The 20,220-nt window shown below is 35.2% G+C and overlaps 1 protein-coding gene across 1 annotated transcript; it reads right to left on the bottom strand.

Annotated features, from left to right (window-relative positions):
- Nucleotides 1-309: 309 nt before the first annotated feature.
- Nucleotides 310-19,692, bottom strand: LOC116777695 (uncharacterized). Its single transcript, XM_061525992.1, has 10 exons — nucleotides 19,297-19,692; nucleotides 9,166-9,276; nucleotides 8,614-8,730; nucleotides 8,229-8,364; nucleotides 7,761-7,902; nucleotides 6,148-7,669; nucleotides 5,826-5,924; nucleotides 5,600-5,665; nucleotides 4,109-5,348; nucleotides 310-4,029 (listed from the first exon to the last, which is right to left on the bottom strand). The coding sequence occupies exons 1-10, from the start codon at nucleotides 19,462-19,464 to the stop codon at nucleotides 3,974-3,976; spliced, it is 3,657 nt and encodes a 1,218-aa protein (XP_061381976.1). The 5' UTR covers nucleotides 19,465-19,692; the 3' UTR covers nucleotides 310-3,973.
- Between the last annotated feature and the right edge of the window lie 528 nt (nucleotides 19,693-20,220).

Below are 20,220 nucleotides of genomic sequence, written 5' to 3' on the forward strand. Positions count from 1 at the left end.
AACGCCAGTTATATATAAAGGAATTAAATAGTTCATATAATACTATTAGACAGTCTGTTTATGGCTTATCCAATACAACTGTTTTAGGCGAGGCGTGTATTTAATTCACGTAAAAATAATGTTCGTATATTTATTAAATATAAATATAAAATTTATGACATATAATATCTTTGTTGAGGAATGCATATAGTAAGTACATGAAGAAAAACACCGAGGCTAATGTTTTGGACTGTTTATGAAGGTTCGAATGTGCCGCCAAGCCATTGCTTAAAATATAATCGAGATTAGATAGTGAAATAAAAGATTAAGTTTGTTTCAATATTTTTATTAAGAAAACGGAAACAGTGAAAAAGTACATAACTGTAAATTGCAGTTGGTTACATTTTGTTTTTACATAGACATTTACAGTAAAGCTTTGGCTACATTTTTACTCTGTTCCTTTCACAATTAAAAATCGCTGCACAAAGCAATAAAAACTCGCATTGTATTTAAAAAAAAAACACTGGAGCTCTTTTGGAGAATGTTTATACAAACATTCACGTACAAACAAGAAATAACAGAGTAAAAATATAGTTTAGCGAAGTTAGATTTTAAGCAGATAAATATATTTAATATTGACAATTATTATAATAATTATAGATGACAATTGTCTCCATTTCTGCCTGAAATAAATACGAGACCCATTCAATCAATATAAAAACTGAAGTATAATAATAAATCAATAAGATCTTATTTAATTTCTTTCCTGGGATTAAATACAGAAAAAGAGACAATTATACCCAAATCCTGGTTTATTACATATAATTACACTTTACCGATTTCATCAAAGCAATAAGTAAAATCGTCATCACTTACGAAACGAAACGATAGCGATCGCAGATGAAACAGTACTCGTGCAAGTCGATGCCTATATATCGCTCCTCTGGGGAAGTCAAAGAGGAAAAGAGAGCCCGAAGGGCAAAGCTAGTATTAAATCCCTCCCGACGTGCGACTCGCGATACTCTGACATGGAGTAAGTAACATATAAATTAAAATCATTCACTTTCATCATCACCGGAGCAGAGACGAACCGAACACGGTAGCCTTGAGATTAGACGGCATCCGCAAATTCACATTCCACAGTAACTACAATTAACAAATTGCTTCTCTCTGCTTAAAAATATAGAATTCTTTGTGATTTCCTAATAAATTACAAATTTTACATATCTAAGATTTTATTATCTGCACTAGCGTATTAAGGAATACTCTACCATTCAAAGTCCAAGAAAGAGACAGGCTCACGAAATAAAAAAAATAATATAATAATAGTAATAATAATAATATAGTAAATTTAGATTCTCATTTAGAACACAAGTTCAAAGACATTCAACGAATTAGCGACTCCCAGCTATAAAATAACAAAGAAAATATATTTAAAGACGTCTTTCAATTTACCACAAGCTATGATTATAAACAGTTTAAGATATTTGAATCAAGCCGAATGCGACACCTGGAACACACTTAACCGACCATAAACCAATTCTTCGACATTCTTATTTACATATTTTACAAGGGAAAGAAATAATAAATAATATTTCTATACCTTTGATATGAGCGTTTTTACAATACAGACGACAACAGAGTATAGCGTTCGTTATCATAGATATATACTATATATATCACCAGAAACGAAAAAAAAAAACCACATCCATAGACTACATACACTTTTTTTTGTATTTATACATTTTAATTTCTTAACATTTATGTAAGTGTCTACGTATTTTTTAACATTACAGATGACACTGTTATTTGTAAACATCGCATCTAATGACGGCCCACTAGCGGCGTGACATTGACGTTCCCTAGCCAGTACAAAACAGCCTATTGGCCCCCACTCTGGTAACACGCGAGTCAAATTTACATATTAATACTTAAACTCCTTCAATAGATATGATCATCCAAGACAGGTAAGAATATGAAGTTCTTTATTTTATATTAAATAAAAACGACTAATGATTTTAAAGTACAATGAATGACTTTTGAATTCCAATTAAATACGTAGAATTGTATCATGAGTACGGACAGAGTGACAAAAAAGAAAGTATGCATGTTCTGTTCCTTACAAATACATGATCGTTTATACAAAACATGTGGAAGCAGTCCGTACAGTGCCTCCCTCCACAGGTGACTGAGCCGGATAATAAAAACATTTGTAACACAATTACATTCAAAACTATCGCATGTTAAACGCCGCATATGTACTAATGTATTAGAATTTATATGACATATAGACAATTTTATTATACTAATCATACAATTCTTATATACTAAACATTTCACTAATAATCAAACCCTACACTCACAAAAAAAAAAATATTGTTTTATATCTGGACTAGTTTTGGGTCGTATAAATTCAGTCATTTAAGGTTTTAGATATATTATAATGAAAAAGAAAAAAAACAAACAAAAAGTTATAATCAAAGAGGCTACACATAAGAAAGGTACACACAATCAATGCGGATACACCACGATTTGAGCCCGATATATATTTAAACAATCATATGCCGCATCAATAATATAAAGATGAGATGAGAGTTAAGGCAAACATGATTCATAGCAGATTACATGTAAACGAAACTAAAAACATTGTATACATGGTGTTCAACTTGTTCTCAAATAGTACGGTGACATCTGTCTGTAACATGAATACGGTCGGAATCAATGTGTCATAATCTCATCCAACCTCCAACACATACAATAATATTACATATAACAAATCATCGTTTATTACAAAACAAAAGTATACATCATTTACACATAGTAAGACTTTTTTCATTACAGAAAAAATAAAAGTTTATTATGCCTCATACGGTCAATTCCTGTGTAGAGTTAACAATTTTAACCATTTCAATAGTACTAGGCTTCGGCTTATGGACAATATACATGTATATACGCACAGGTATGCGAACAGTTATATAATATATGGGTATGTAACGAACTGGTCATTGGGAGGCTCAGCCGGAACATAAATGATATTTTGTTATAAACAAAAAATATTATAGACCCATTTTTCACTCATGGCCAGTTACAGCTTACTACATTTATAATTATTTACAAATAGTAAAACTTAAAAAATACATAACAATTACCTAAAATAGTTAGAGAGAATTAAAAAATAATAATAATAATATAATAAGTTTTAATGTAACAAAACTGAAACACTTCCAACATCAAAGTGAAACTAATGCGTGGTGATAAATTTCACACCCGGCAAGGCTGTCACATTAATATCTCGCACCCCTCACTAAGATCAGACCTACGTTTTAATTTATTTTTATTATTTTTTTTTTTTAAATAAATATTTAATTCTATAATTTGTTAGCACCTGCAAAACTCAAACTTCATACCATGCCATGCTTATATAATTATACAAAGAGGACATAACTCAATCAATATAAAACATCTTTCAGATTGAAGATTTTATTAAATTAATTAAATGCTCCATCGTGTAGCTTGTGTAATGCGATGAGGACAAAAAATTAGTAACAACTGGCGCGCGGGGCCAGTGTGAAGCGTTCTTAACATCGAGGGCGGAAGCTCTGTATTGCGCCAACATACACATCCCCCTTTAATACTACATGATTAATAATAAACCTACTGGAGACCTAAATTATCAAATACAGATGGTGAATCGATTATATTACCTACGTAATCATTTATAACATCGATTAAACTGAAGCGATCCGTACGACCTCATGAGGTGAACCGCTACCAAGTTTGTCCCATACAATTTCAACACCAGCTCCCACTTCGCTTCACTTCAACATCCCTAAACTTCACTCCACACTTCAGATCGCGGTCACCACGCAGTCGTTATATTCTCATTACAATCATGTATACACGGCACGAGTTCGTTTTTTTTTTAAATATATATATAATTTTTTTGTTTAACAACTATTCATTTTATTTTAATTTTTTTAATGACCGTTTAAATTCACTCGCTGTAATAAAGCACATTGCCAGCTCCGCACCGCATCACGTCGTCCCAGGCTGAGAACATAAAATAAAATGTCAATATGAGATAGATAGACGTTGTTCAAGTTAATTCAATAGGAATAGAGTATCGTACCGTTGCTGACATAGTCTATGATCCGGTGCAGGTTTGTCGTGTCGTGGGGCTGCTCGGGCTCCACGTACCGCAGTGAACACGGCGTGTGTGCTGTAGCAGGCCGGGTGTGTTCCGGGGCGTCCCTGAGCAGGTCGCAGCGGACTCGCCGCGTGCCGCCCAGCAGCTGCTCGTTGATGTCGAACCCGAAGGTTACCCCGTCCATGTCCCGCGGCCGCGCCTCAGTGTCGAGCAGCACGACCGGTGGCCTGCGGTCCGCTACCACGTCCGGCTCCTTCCGTTTGTCTCTAGTCTGTGGCGGCGCGACTCTCTTGTCGCGAGTCCGCCGCGGTTCCAGTGCCGGGTACTGGTCCGTGTCCCCGGCCGCCGTGCCACCGATCGCGCCGCTCGACTCGGACTCTCCCTCCGAGTAGAAGTTGCACGATTCGATGAGGTCCGGGATGTTGTGTCTGGTGCGAGCGATATCCGCGTACGAGGCATGCGGCGGTGGCGGCAGAGGCGGGGGCGGTGGCGGCGGCGGCGGTGGTGGCGGTGGTGGTGCCGCTGCCGGCAGTGAGTGTACAGAGTCCATGTCGTCGTTGGAGTCGTTGCTGCGGTCCGAGGGCGGGGCGGAGGGCGGGGCTTGCCGCTGCCGTCCCTCCGGCGTCACGGCTCGTGCTCGACGCGGCGCGTGCTCCGAGTCACGCTCTCCGTCGTCGGTTTTCTTGCGCGGCTTCTTCTTCTTGGTGACGGTCTGGAACTCTGTGAGCTCGAGGGGCGTCTCTCCGTCAGCGGGCGGCAACACGTGTGCCGGAGCTCTGTACAGTAGCGCCCGAGCGTCGTCTCCCCAGGAGCGTCTCTCCGGCTTGGAGGGTGCGTGTGCCGCTCGCCGCCCGTCCCTGTTGGCGGGCTTGTCCGTGAGATCCTCGAGCGTTGTCCTGCTGAGCTCCTCTAAGGACGAGGCCCTCTTGGGCTTGGCGTCTTTGTCTTTGCGTCGCTCGCTGGATCTCTTCTTGGCTGCCTTGTCGTCACAGTCGTCCTTATGCTTGGCCCTCAACTTGGCTCGTCCGCCGTCGTCGTTGGACTCTATGAAGCGCAGCAGTTCCTTGAGATCCTTGTTCCCCTGGTATCCGTCTATCTGGTGCGACGTGATCACCGTCTCGTTCTTCAACACCTTCTTCCTCCTCGTCTTCTTCGGCTGACTCGGTCCCGAGACGGGTGAGTTTAATCCTTGGACCGCGTTGCCGTTTTCATCGAGTGATTTCTGTAAACGGTAGTGCACAGTGAGTATAGGCACCTGAATAGAAAGGAAAAATCAATCGTTAGCTCGTTAGGGACACTCTGATGTAGTATGTTGTTGAGGGGCGAGGTGGCCCAGCTCTGTGGACTGTACAGCAACGCGTGGTGTGAGATGCTACATATATATATACATATATATAAATATATATATATAGATATATGTATACATATGAGTTAGTCAAAGCCGGTGTTGTGTACGTATGTATATCTGTGTACCTTATAATCGTCAACGGGACGTGTCAGCGGTAGACCGTTGAAGCTGCTCGATAGGATGCTACGTGGCTGAAAAACATGACATATTTTCATACATATAGACATACACATCAATCTTGTTACATTAACATTGACACGTTATTATATCGTTATTAATAATGATGCAGGTCGGTGACTAATGCATGGTGATCAGACTAGCTGTAACTGTGTCATGTATTGCTGGTGGTACCTTGGGGTCAACGGTCGCTGGTTGTGAGCTGGTGGCGACAGTACTACAGCCGACCACCTCCGGGCTCGTGATGCAACCGAACGGTATCGCCGAATCCACCTGCAACACACCAACGTAAGTAGGTCATATCTTTCATATGCGCTCACTACGAGATTTTATCGTCGACCTGAACTCCGTGAGATGGTAATATTATCACTGCCAAACTACAAACGCTCCGTTTTCAGGCGGACGATACAAACTCGCACTAAGCACACATCATACTTGTGTCGCCCGTGAAGAGTCGGTGATAATCATCATACCGATTCACTTCCCGTATGCCTACCTTATTCGTACTATCCGCGTCGCTATATAGTAGCAACTTGACGGCTCTTTTGTGCAAGCTTTCTGTTTTTGGTATTTTTACTTTGCTTTTCTTTTTATTTTTCCCTTTGTAATCTATCTCCTGTTGGTTAGTTCGTGTATTGTTAAAGTTCTTTGGTAGCGTGAGGAACACGAAAGCGTTATTTGGGATTTTTGTTAGTAAGGGATTCTCGCTGAGCTTCGATACACTGGTCATCTCGTTCAATTCACGCGACACGCAGTCCAATTCGAGAGCTCCAGATGTGCTTGCCACTGGGAAGTTATAGTTTTCTTTGTCGGTGAAGCCTCCTATTCGCTTCAGCAGATTTTGTTGGCTAAGGACAAAATCCGAGAAGGTTATTGGGCTCTCTCTGTCAGCTGAGGACACTTCTATGAGCTCCGTGTCCGAGTCATCCTTGACGACATCGACATTCTCATCAGCTGTCTGCGACACCGGTCCGTCCGTGTTGATAATGTCGCCCGGACGTTCTTCGTTACTGTGTGCACTAGTATGATTCTGTTGCTTCACCATCTCCGTCACCATTTTGAGTTCTTCCGATATTTCTATATTATCGGTTTTCTTGTACATGTTTTTGAATTTCTTCACATTCATATTCGGCATGGGTATCTCCCTCTCCCTCTTTTTGTCGCTGACGTCATATTTAAAGTTGTTGAATATGTACTTCTCGCTCTTCTTGCTCTTAACGTTACATTGATTGAGTTCCGCAACGCCAGACTTGTCCATCTTTTTGTCCAAGTCTGTTTTGTCTGTATCATTTTGTTTTTTATATTTGTCCTTATTGTTACAGTCACCGCTTTCTTTTCTGATTTTCCTGTAGGCTTCTCTATCATGACTGTTGTAACCGCAAGATCTAAAGTTTTTAGGATTCAGTGACGTCAGATTGGGCGCGACCAAATTGTCGCCGATCCTCCGTCTATACTCTCTTATCATTTCGATTTCAACTTTATTGAAAGTTTGATTTCTTATCGTTATATTCTCGCATTTGTTAACATTAGACACATTCGCTTTAGATAATGCGTCTATATTATCAAAAACTTTCTCGACTATATCTCTATCTAAACTAATCGCATTACCTAAATCTTTGACAACGTATCCTTGATCGACATCATTTCTGTGGCATCCATCGCCGGCTAGTTCACAGCTTTTTATATTTTTAGTGTAAGCACCACTAAACTTAGGGCCGCACGGTACACTTACATCACCACCGCCTTTGATACCGATATCATCCAACGGCCTGCTCTGATTGGCTACCACATCTGCCGTCTGAGGTGATGAGCCGTCAGCTCGCATGCTATTGGTTGATATTTGCGGGTTGGTGGGAGTGTGCGGTTCAGGCGGCCGGTGTCTAGGCGCGGATCGTTCTGTACGCACCTGATTGGAGGCGGTGGTGGTGGTGACCGCACGGCCCGAGCCCACGCTGCCGCTGCCGATCTCGAGGGTAGCGCGCGCGGTGTACGTCATCGGGAACATTGGCTTGCTCCTCCTAACGACAAACATTACAAAACAACATTATATATACAAACTAATGTTATAGTTACAATGTTATTGCCTAGTTACAGGCTTCGGCAGTGTACCTGGAGACTTGTTCGTTGTCTGTGATCGGAGGATGAGCGTCGCTAGCAGATACACGACGTTCTCCTAGTGGCGGGGGGTTCACCACGTGCACGGTGGCCAGATACGAGCCGCGACCGCAGCCCTCCTCACTTAATAGGAAAGCTGAAACATAATATTATAAGATATATTAAGAGAATCGTTTTATATAAAGCTTTCCATTGGACGTATGCTAGTATAATAAGAATTTTCGCAGGTTTCTTTGGGCCCTATATATATATATATATATTTATTTACTATCCTAACTGCGTCTTCGACTACTATTGTATTAGTAAACATTTACTAGTACAGTAATTAATATCCTTCCTCTTAAAACAAGATATTCTATTTGATATGAAATTGAATCACACATGATACCACCAGCTCTAACGTGTCTTTGAGAGGTGGGTAGGGGGGTAGGTAGGTAATCAAGGTTACTGATATACACATACATGTGTCGACTCCCGACGGCAGACTTCCACCGTGATGTGTCCGTGTTGATACACTTGCTGAGGGCGGGGCGTGGGATGCAGCGGGCGCTCGACCCCGCCGCGGGGCCGGCTCACACGCCATCGCTGCCACCAGGTCCTGGTAAAGAGACACCATTGATAATTGATATAGCTCAAAATGGTGGAAAAGGACCTGAGAATCTTGATTGACAAAATATTTCCGTTAAGATTATTTTATTCCTTTTTGGTCAACAAACAGTGATAGTTACATCTGATGAATATCGTCTGCTGGCATGAATCATGGATTTACCAGAAGATATAAAGGGATGGGCCTGACAGCCATGATAGTCACAAACTATTGATGTTGAAGATGTTAATGTTCTATCACCTGCAGACTGGAGTGATGTTCCCTGCGCCTGTCTCTTCTCCCAGCGCGACCACCTCCAGCGCTCCTAGCGGCCGCCTCGCACGCCTGCTCGTCCTGCTCGACCTCCTCCAACAACTCCTAAACCACACAACAATCATGCACGTCTAAATCACCCCACCAGACATGACATTCCAACTGACTTAGCACCTGTTATATTTTAAAATCTTAATGGGATATATCATTAATATAACTTAATCTCGATAAGAACAAGCTTGCTTGCGACATATTATATATATGGGACACCTGTTGATGTGATACCGTTTGTCAGCAAACCTTTACGAATGTAACCAGACAAAGCATATATCCTGCGATATTATCGTTACAAGTACATTGACATTTACATAAAGATTACTATTCCATTTTATAAATATTATATAAGCCAGCACTATAATAATTAGTAATACTAAAAAGGCCCATTTGATTGTTTGGTCACTATAATCGTAACGGAAGATCTCTTGGACTATCTAATCATTTTATTGTAAGGTTCATTATTGTAATAGATTTTTTTAATACCTTAAACAGATTGCTCTTTCCTTCTCTGTCTTTGGGACACTTGTATGTGATGGCCTCATCTAGCAAGGCCCTAAGCTGCCCGTCGTCCAAAGTCTCAACGTGTTTATTGTTCTAGAAGTAAAAGAGAAAACGTCTTAGTGCTATAAATGAGATGCTATTATTTCAAAATTGATTAGACAACTGTTATACTCCACTTTGTAAACTGTGTACCTATAAAATCCTGCTCGCTATTAGCAAATGTAGAGTTTCTTAATAATATTTTTTTCATATATATATATAATATAAATACATTTATATTTCATATGTATTATAATTATAACAAAATTATTTTATTTTTATGCATGCAAAAACAATTGCTACTCTGACTTTATTTTCCATTAGTTTGCTATTTGAATGCTTCAAGACACAATTTTATTAATTTCCAATAGACATCCTACGCTCAGAGTTGAGTATAATAGAGTTTACTCCGCCCACGCCAGGATATTGAACATTTATATAGGAAAATAGGTTAGTGCCTCGATGGCTAGGTTATAACGTGACATTATGTTGGGCCAAATTTCATTATATACAGTTTTCAATATAGAATTATTGTAAATAAAAGGAAGAACGAATTGAATAGAACGTTATCGGCATGGTCATCCCCTTATGGAGATTTTATATCTTACAAAACAATATCCAAAATGTTGTATTATGGTAATTGTTATCAGGATAGGAATAAATATTTTTCCCACTGTCCAATTTATTTAATTTATTTTCTTTTTATATTGGAACACCAGAATTTATGAAACAAATGACAACTCTAAATCGCTACGAAAAATATTAGTGTTGACAAGGTCACCCGAAAACATTGCACCTAGTGGAAATGTGTGCATATAAAATAAATCATCTACCCACAAAATTTCTCATTCCAAGCCTCGCCATACATTAAGTTAAAAATTCAAAGCCAGGCCTACTTTCCCTACAAGACATTCCCGATATTTCCAACTCACTGGTATATACCGGTTCAATGTGAAGTTCCAATTTCTGTGACCTTAAAAACAACTTGGCTTATCAAAAGCATTATATTGTGCGTCCAACCCCGTCAAACTTATTCCACAACAATTGCCTTTCAAAATTCATATCAATCTATGATTTTCGTATGAAAAATGTGACACGAACAATAGGTACCTTCAATGTCGGTTAATATTAAAACCGCATTATGTTTTTCCATTATATCGCATGACCCGGTTAAGAACATGGCAGCCATCTTATATGGTGAGCAAACGCGGAGCATAATTCCGAAGTAAAATGAATTACGAAACTAACAAAAACTGCAGGCAGCTTGAAAGATTAACTAGTTATTAACAAAGGCTGAGCATTTTCAGATTAACTACGGAATTATCCAAAAACTTTTCTCTTATTCCACTTGTTAGTCGGGATCGTTAAAATGATTTTATTAATAAAAAATGAACTCACAGCGCACAGAAGTTTTGATTAAATACATCAGCATCATTTTTAATTATATTCTCAGAATATATGAATGATTCAACTAAAACTAGATTCAAAATTCAGTTTATTTAAAACCTTAGCCTCAATTTTGTCGATTGAATATTTAGGATGAACGAAATTAACCTTCATAGTTTGGCTGTCATCCGTGTCAGTGTCACTTAGGGAAACTAACAAGGTGTCACTTGGTACAAAACTGGACTGTTCATTTAAAATAACTTGATATTTCATATGTACACGTATATACTATTTTAATTTAATGTCGCTCGTACAATTAGCACCGCGACAGACATTTTCCATTACATTTAACAAAATTTTCGCATAACATCTGTCACACCTATACATATTTTTGCACATCACCATTTTCTTTTTGTTATTTATTATCTCTGCGCTGATTACAATATTCGTACGAAACAAATGATTCAGCAACAGTTACAATGAAATCCTGCGAAAAAAAATATCAAATTAGTCTACAACAGGGTTGCAATGTTCGAATATTTCCGTCCAAGAAGATATATATATATGTTTCAATAGCAACAAATAAAGTCAGGAGCGTTACGTAATCCAATTACATGGTGTAGAATTAGCGGTACGATAATAGGTATCAGTGACGCGACAAGGCCACAGATCTAAAATCGTTATCATTACAAAAGCTGCTCATCATTGTCACGGCAAACACTTCACTCATTATTCCAATGACATTTAAATTACACACAATAAAACCTCATTGCATTTAATCAGATAATTTATGCTTTCTTTTTTTGATATCTCATTACAAACAAAACGTCTGACGGGTTCTTTATAATCTGTGGTAGTAGCTGTACTTATGTATAAACCTTGAAGTTTGAACTGGTCACACCGTATGCTAGTATGCTAGACAAGCGGTTGGTTACGATAGACCAGATCAATGTTATAAATAAAGAAGCATATTTTCTGCTAGCATTCCGTTACAATAACAACGTTCCTATATTATACGGTCATCTTGTTTCTTTATGGAAGACGTAACCTGCGTCCGTGCACTCATTATAGGTATTGTTGGACCGAGGCATTTATGACCAATTTGATTGAAAGTAAACTCAAAATCAACAACACGACATGACTAGTTTCCCGTACACATGTTTACATTCTATAATTATATACGTAATTTTTAACAACGTTATGTTAATACGCTGATTGTCGGACATACAGCTACATAAAAACATAAAAAGTTTTAAACTGATATTTTATGATTCGAAAATTAAAAGAATATGTAATCAACGCCCGGAGGTATTTATAGTACATTTCAATAGAACTTAACAATGTTGTAAACAAACGTGATCAGCTGATATTGACAGAGACCTGTCTATCCCCTAGCGTTGTGAGTACTGTTCAAGATACTATAATCTTAATTATTATATTAAAGTATTTAAATAAAAAAAATACTAAAATTTATTTAAGTTTTTATTAGTGAACTTTTTTTAATGAGTTTAGATATGCAGAACGAGTGGTTACACAGAGATTCTTGCTTACCAATAGCACTAAAATTGCCCACTTTAATTAATTATTGGTCGCAAGCATTATTAAAATTCTATCTCAATGCGTTCCAACTGAATCTCCCATATCAGAGTAATTTAGTAAGAAGGGGTAAGTTTAAAAAAAAACTTGCTCTATCTGCGGGGAGGCAGTGGGAACTGCTAAGCATTTGCTAGTGTGATGTAAGGTACTCGTGGATAACGGTCAATACTCGCGTAAAGCGCTAAGTCTTTCGAAAGCCAGAGCGCAAAAAGAAGTAACCACAAACGAACGATAAATAGGTTTCGTGAAAAAAGGCACTGTGGCTATAAAATCAAACATTAAGACTTACTCTTTGGATTGGACAATCATGATTGAAACGTATGAGAAACAATATAAAATACCAGAGGATATTCGTGCGGTGACGTCGGGACCAGACATATTTCTGTATTTGAGAATTTTAAAGCACGTTGTGTTACTGGAGCTGAGGGTTCCTTGGTAAACTAACATCCCCAAAGACCATGCCATCAATGTCAATAAATATTACGAGCTCACTAACCATTTAAAAAATGTTTATTTAGCACTTTTTAGCGGTATCTATATTCAGTTCCGCCTGCTAAGTACCAGAAAAAAAATATACAATTTTGCTGCTCAATTTTAGCTTATTTTCATCACAGCCCGTTGAATACACTGTAGTGTTTGTTATAATCTGATCTTTTTAATATTTGTGAGTTGGTTAAAGTTCAAATAACAATGATAATAAATATCTTTATATATAAAAGAAAGTCGTGTTAGTTACGCTATTTATAACTCAAGATCCGATTAACGGGTTATGCTGAAAATTGGACAATAGATAGTTAAGATCAAGGGAAATAACGTAGGATACTTTTCATACGATCGGAAATATATATATATATAATCCAAAATTTTCTTATTTATTAGCTTCAAGGAAGAACAGAGTTCGACCGGTCAGCTATACATTTTGTGATTTTGAAAATAACCCAGACGAAGCCGTGGGCAAAACCCAGTTCATTATATATTTATCATGTACAACACTCACTTTGATGAGTAAAACATGATCCTGTCAGTTTGGCAAACGCAATAAATTTTCGTGTTCAAAATTATTTTATAAAATATACCATATATACACAGTTGCAATGATGAAAAGTTTGTTGAAAACGTTGGTGGGTTCATTGAGATGTAATTATTATCAGGGCTGACATTCAATTGAACGTAAGAGCGGTGTAATCGTGGCCAATTGCTTTGTTTACAAGATTGACGAAATATAATGAAATGAACTATAGATTATTCTTAAAATTTTAACATCAGATGATATCGCGTTTGAGTAAGTCAAATATAAATTTGAATATAAATTTGATCGCGAGACTTAAAAGTAATTATATTAACATAAATTTACGTAATTAAGCATTTATTAGATACCATGAATGTTTTAAGTGTGTAACACTCGGGACTGTAATTCAATGAGAAAACAACAATAATTTACCTTGAGTAACCATGCAATATTTGGTTATTGCAACCATTCATCAAGCTTGAAACCATTGCTTTAAAATCTTTCATACATCTCATTGGTTCTCAACCAACAGACTTGTATGGGATGTTCTCATAAAAACTAAGAGACTCGATGTAATCGACCGACAGACGGTAAAAAAATAATTCTCAAAACGAATTTACTAAAATCACGCAAAGAGCATTCTCAAATCGCTGCAAAAATAAAACGGTAAAAATTCTTCTGTCTGATAACGGATCTTCCGAGTTCAGAGAGCGTGCTTTTGATTGGACGCCATTTTATTTTGTCTCTTCGCAGTCCGACCGCCGGCTCAGGTCTCAGCGACCTGATGAGTGGATGCGAGCCAAATTCCATAACGTTTACGCGACACACTGTCTCGCGACGTCGTGTAGATACATTTTTTTCATTACACCTAGTTAGCATCCTAATATTTTTAACTATCATAAAATATCTATAATATATCGATATTTTTATTTTCTACTATATGAAAAAAAATCTATTACATTCGTTATTTTTATTGCCGATAGACATCAAGTAATTTTAACTTATACATACAACTGATTGTTTTATAATGACATCACGCTGATGGAAAATTCCGTCATCGATTCGTCACCATGCCCCTGGCACGGGGTTGGTGTGGAAGCCTGGGTCAGGGTCGAGCCAGGCGCGGGAGGACGTCCGGGAATTACGTGGATCGATTGTCATTGTCTTGTTTGCGAAGCGACTATTCGCGTACTTGTGTATTGCATGCAACGTACAATATTCACAACTAAATATAATCTCTAACCGACTGTTTGTACGGTATTTATTATTTTATTTTACAAATACAATTGAATAGTCAGCCGAATCTAATAACCTATATTTTGTATATGAAATAACATCACCACCGCAATACGTATACTGTTTTCAAACTATTGTCTCTTTTATAGAACGCGCGTTTTTGCTGATTTAATGTTAATAACAAAACAGCATTAGTATACATAAAGAAAATAATTAAAAATTCAGCGTTGCTCCAGTTTACATTACATCATGGCTTTGCCATAAAATAATATTTAATTTATAAAAGAAATTACATATATCATTATTAATATCATCGGATAGTATTAAGAAATCTTATGTCAGTATCGAAGCTAATGCCTTTATTATATATAGATTTATTATTACTTCTTCTAAGGACATACCCTCAACTTGCTTTATAGGTCGAACACGATTATTGCATTACGACAAAATTGAATTTCCGAGAAGGGTCGCGGTAACGGAAGAGATTGCACATATTTTAATAAAAGTATATAAACACATAAATGTTCCGCAGCCTTTAAAACTTTACATAATGAATATATATTTTAATATATAAGTAACGGTCATACTGTGATGTCACTTTGAAATGTTCTATGATGAAGCCTTGCATGTACATGTACATTACAATTAATCAAATTCGTAACTGCATACCTTATTTGATTGTATTATTTGGATAATCAAATCCATTCGAGCGAAATATCACCAAATACATTACTTGTACCAATGAAATTCACGTAATCACTTTGAATTCAAACAAAAGAACGTTAATAAAAAATTTGAATTCAATAACAAAACTCATAAAAATCCAAAAAAAGAAAAATACTCACGTAGCAACTAAAAATAATATCAATATTCATACCTCCAATATTATAATGATCCATCTTATATATCACAATTTAAAGTCAGCGTAATTGGCAATTTATTTTAAGATATATTTTGAAATTTTGTAACGAAAAGATGCGCTAGATACGTTTGCGATAACGTGCAGTGTTGGACTCGAGCCAAATGTAATATCATCTGCATCTACCCTCAATAACAAAAAAAAAACTAATGATGCAAGGTGTTGATATTTGTCACATCATTATTATTACACACAAAACCGTAGCCATAAGAAATAATGCTCATTATATAAAAATAACACTAGAAAGGTCAGAGAATAATAATTGTAATTTAAATAACAAAACACAATTCAAAGAGATCGGCTGTTTTATTTTTAACAAAAAAATAAAAATCTATCTGTGATATTATTTTACGTACACCTTTACAATTTTCCAACATAACGAGTCATTGAATGCATGCGTTACAATGATCACGCTCGCGGACGTTAAAAATACATCACTATCTTCCTACTCATTGGCTGAGTCATTAAATAATAAATCGACTATTTTGACGTGTCTTGCTTACGTCTAAAAAAAAAAAAAGGAAAACAACATGGCGACCCACATTATTTCACGCGGCAAATACAAACAATAAATTTAAATATCATATTGTTAGTTAGCAACCGGGGGTTATACAAAAATAATCAATATTATCGCGAAATTGAATTTATACTATCAGTGCACAAATATATGATTAGATTTCACGCCGTTCCTATTCGTCGCCTTTTATTACACGTATATCAGTCAAATGAGATTTATTCAGTTGTATCGCGTTCAGAATTCTAACTATAGAGAAACCGTAAAATTAATTTAAAATAAAATAAAAGTGTAACAAACATACGGTGTCGTGTTCAGACTTTCACTTAATTTATTTCAATGAAGATTCTATTCTAAATCATTTATCGCAAAGGTTTTTCTTATTATTTTATTCAACCATGAAGTTTTTATATTATGAGGGTTTAATTACGTGTATTTGCAATTGTTTGTCAATTAAGGATGCCAATCTACCACATAATTCTAGACAAATGAAAAGCTTCTGTTTCAATGTAAACCGACACTACGTATTTTTCGTTCGCTGTCCACCACAGGCCTCTATCTATGTCGCAACCACCAACCGGAAAAAGAAACCACACTAATTGTTTTTTTAAAGCACGATAATAAGAAAGGTTGTTTTTCAATTCCATTTTTAAAATATGCTTTTGAAATATTTATAAAAATTTAATATTTATTTCGTGTTTTGTTGCCAATTTATGAGATCAGTGTCTGTTAATTACTTAATTATTATAAACCGATTTGAATTTATGATAAGAACTATAAAAAAAAAAAATTACACAATATTTCGTATTTACAAATAAATACTTTTTTTATTGTGATATTTATTGGTGACGTGCATTGAACCCAATTCTGTGAAACTATAAAATCTATGCCAGAAATGAAAAAAAAAAATTGTCAGACAACAACAGGACTATAATGGCAATTAGATAAGAGAATATTTGAAATATTTTAAAAGCACTGTCACAATAGGGCATTGTCTAAGTAAGCAAATAATGTAACATAGCTTATCCGATTCACAGAAAAACCTTGTTAATATTATAATGTACATTGTAATAAAAATTCGTAAACAAAAAAATTTTCATTAAGCAAAAGTGCTTTGTATACTGTTTACATCAACTTGCTTCACAGTCGCTTTTTGTATATATGTATGTATGTGTATATATATATATATATATATTACTACAAAAAATATGAATACATCTCCAGGAATGTGTTACCTATACCTAACCTTTACATGTCACACAAATGTTTCAAAGAGCAATATATCATTTGAGGTACCTAACTAAAGTTTTTATATACAAGAGACTTTAATTAATTAGTATTTTGATGAAAATTAAGCCTTTGAAAGTATATTTATCTAGCAAATGCTGTAGTGAATTTAAAAATATTGGTTTTAAATGAAGAATAATAGCGTGATTCACTTCTTTTATGTTTTGACGACAAACACAACTTTTTAGATGAATTTTTTGCCTCCCTGAATCTAATCTTTGAAGGTAACCGACGAGAAAGAAAATCAGTGACTAACAACTAAAATTTTTTTTCAAGATCAATGCTTAAGATCAAATCTCTACTTTATAAAATTTGTATGCATTCGACATACCTAACTATACTTTGAAAATAATTTAAAAACATTATTAAAAACTCATACATAACAATCTATGCCTGTATACAGAGTTGTTTTTCCAAACAATATGAATCTAATCTCAGTTTACCATGACAATGAAACGGAATAATGGCGTGCAGTTTATTTTAAGAGACGGGATAACCTTTTTGTAATCTTCTACCGTATTAAAATATCAATATAGAACGACTTTGCTAGTATGGATCAAGTTTCTAATTTTAATTTTTCATATTTATCATAAAATACGTATTTATATTATATAATATGTTTTTAATGTGGTTGTGATAACATTTTATATAATTGTATCATAAACAATGATGTAAATGTTCATCTACTTATATTTATGTACAGATTTTATGTATTTAGGTGACATTTAATTTATTCCATTGCTATAAGCCAATATCAAAAAAAAAAAAAAAAAGAATTGTTGTCTATAGACTTAAAAAATCACAAGTTATGATATGGAGAATTTTAAGTTATATACGACTTTACTTTGTGTAATGTTACATAAAAAATATACTTTACATATATAAAAATACTAAAATGTTTGGTCGTACGACCTTAATACTTTTTTTTGTGTAAATATTCCTTAGTTTCGTTCCAGTTGTATAAAAGAATAAATCATAGTATATTCAAAGTTTTAACTTGCATATATTCATATTTTAGCTTCAACACAGATTTTAAATTATGTATCTGTACTTGGGATCTACAATCTGTGGTACAACATAAGTTCACGTTGAATGTAATCTAAATATAAAATTAAGAATAGAAGGAAGGTGTGAATGTAATGGAAAAAGGCAAATTATAAAAACACTAACATTAATATTGAGCCATTTTTTATAATTTTGATTCTCAAATTAATTATGATACTCATTATTAAGCACTGTTCGAGTCCTTGGGGGCTCGGAGAGATTATTTTTGTTCATTCCAATTTTTCATTTGTTTTTCATAAATTATGTCTTACAATAATCCCGTTAAAAGGAATAAATTAGTATGTTAGGGATAATCCTCTTAAATAACTCTCTCATATCTCATAATGTAACAAACTAGGACTCTTTATAGTCAAACAATTTTGGAAACAAAGAAATTCTTCATCGTATTTCAGCCAATAATTTAAAAGCTTCATATTATTTTTTACAATGCACCACAATGGCATAATGGTTGGGAACAGTCACACAGCTTAAAAAATTTATGAAACAACATGCAATAATAATATTTTTTGTCATGTACATAAAAATTAACGCAAGCAATTTTACATTTTCATGAGCAATTTAAAAGGCAGTGAATGAAATGTTTTGCAACTTCAGTATCAATATAAAGCGGAACAGCTATTTATATAGAAATGTGTAACATGTGTCTGTATTATATAGGTTTCACAACTTTAGCAGAGCATTAAATTATAATTTGTCCCTAATGAATTATTGATCATTCATGGTATTTGATATCCTGTTAATTAAGAGCATGATTTATTTCCCATACTTTAATCATAACTTATACACATTAGTCGCATTTCTACTTGAAGAGGTATTAATAACTGTAATCGTGTCAATAACTGCACTTATTGCAGTCTCAGTGGCATCTCATAATAATCATTTCGTTATTTTTATCGTTCATCATTCGCCATTTTTATTACATTTGCATCATTATTGTTCTTTAATTCTTTGATACATAATTATTAAATATCAACACGTAGAGTAATTATGGAGATTACTGAATGTTAATTACCATAAACATTTAATAATTGCAACAATAAATAGGAAAAAAGGTCAACTTACCTCAACTTCGGTGATGGCTCCCCCAGTGGTTGTCGAGGTTTTAGAGTCTGTATTCGCAGGCTGATCTTTCAGGTGATTGTAAAGAATTTTCGAATCGTCAGTCGACAAAGTTGTGACACTTTTATCCGGGGCTTTCGGTTCCTTATCATACTCCGGTGGAGGAGCCATCTTGGAGGAAGAGCAGACAGATGACACAAGTCTTATGACTTTTAAACACTACAATTACTTTCTACCGGTGTAAATATATGAAATAAATTGATTTTTATGCCATTTTTAAGAATCTATCTTAGATATATCTACAGTTATGAACTTTGGCATAACTGGATTCTTCATTTTCGACACATTTCTACAATAAGATGTCTTTAAATTCGCTTCACTCACGCCCTCGCACGGAAAAGATAAAAGACCAGTATTTTTGTCTATTTTTTCAGCCAGCAACATTTGCTGGAAAGTTTTTTTTAACAACTTACTTTTTATATACATTATTCGTGATTACCATTTTGCAGTTCATATACTGTTACAAATATATATTTCATAAATTTTTGCATTTGATAAGTTATAATTAACACTAATATAATTTTTAGTCATATCACTGCCTGTGATGAGTATGTACATAATATCAATTTTTTTATAAATATTAAATACTTATTACTACTATTTATTATACATCATGTGTCTTGTTTATGTATATATAAATATCTTAAATGAATATAATCTAGCATTCTAATTATTTTACCGTCTACAGATAAAATTAGTTTACAATTTACGTACAGGGTTCCCAACTTTTGAGGTTTTCCCTTAAATAAGATGAAATTTACTTCATCTAGGTTTTTATTAGGAATTTAACAATTTTCGAAGTTTTATTACAATGTCTTTTCAAAGAAAATATTCTTTTTCCTTTCCTTAACTATGTTCTGTGTACTC

This window comes from Danaus plexippus, chromosome Z, assembly GCF_018135715.1.
Source record: "Danaus plexippus chromosome Z, MEX_DaPlex, whole genome shotgun sequence".
Taxonomy (NCBI): domain Eukaryota; kingdom Metazoa; phylum Arthropoda; class Insecta; order Lepidoptera; family Nymphalidae; genus Danaus; species Danaus plexippus.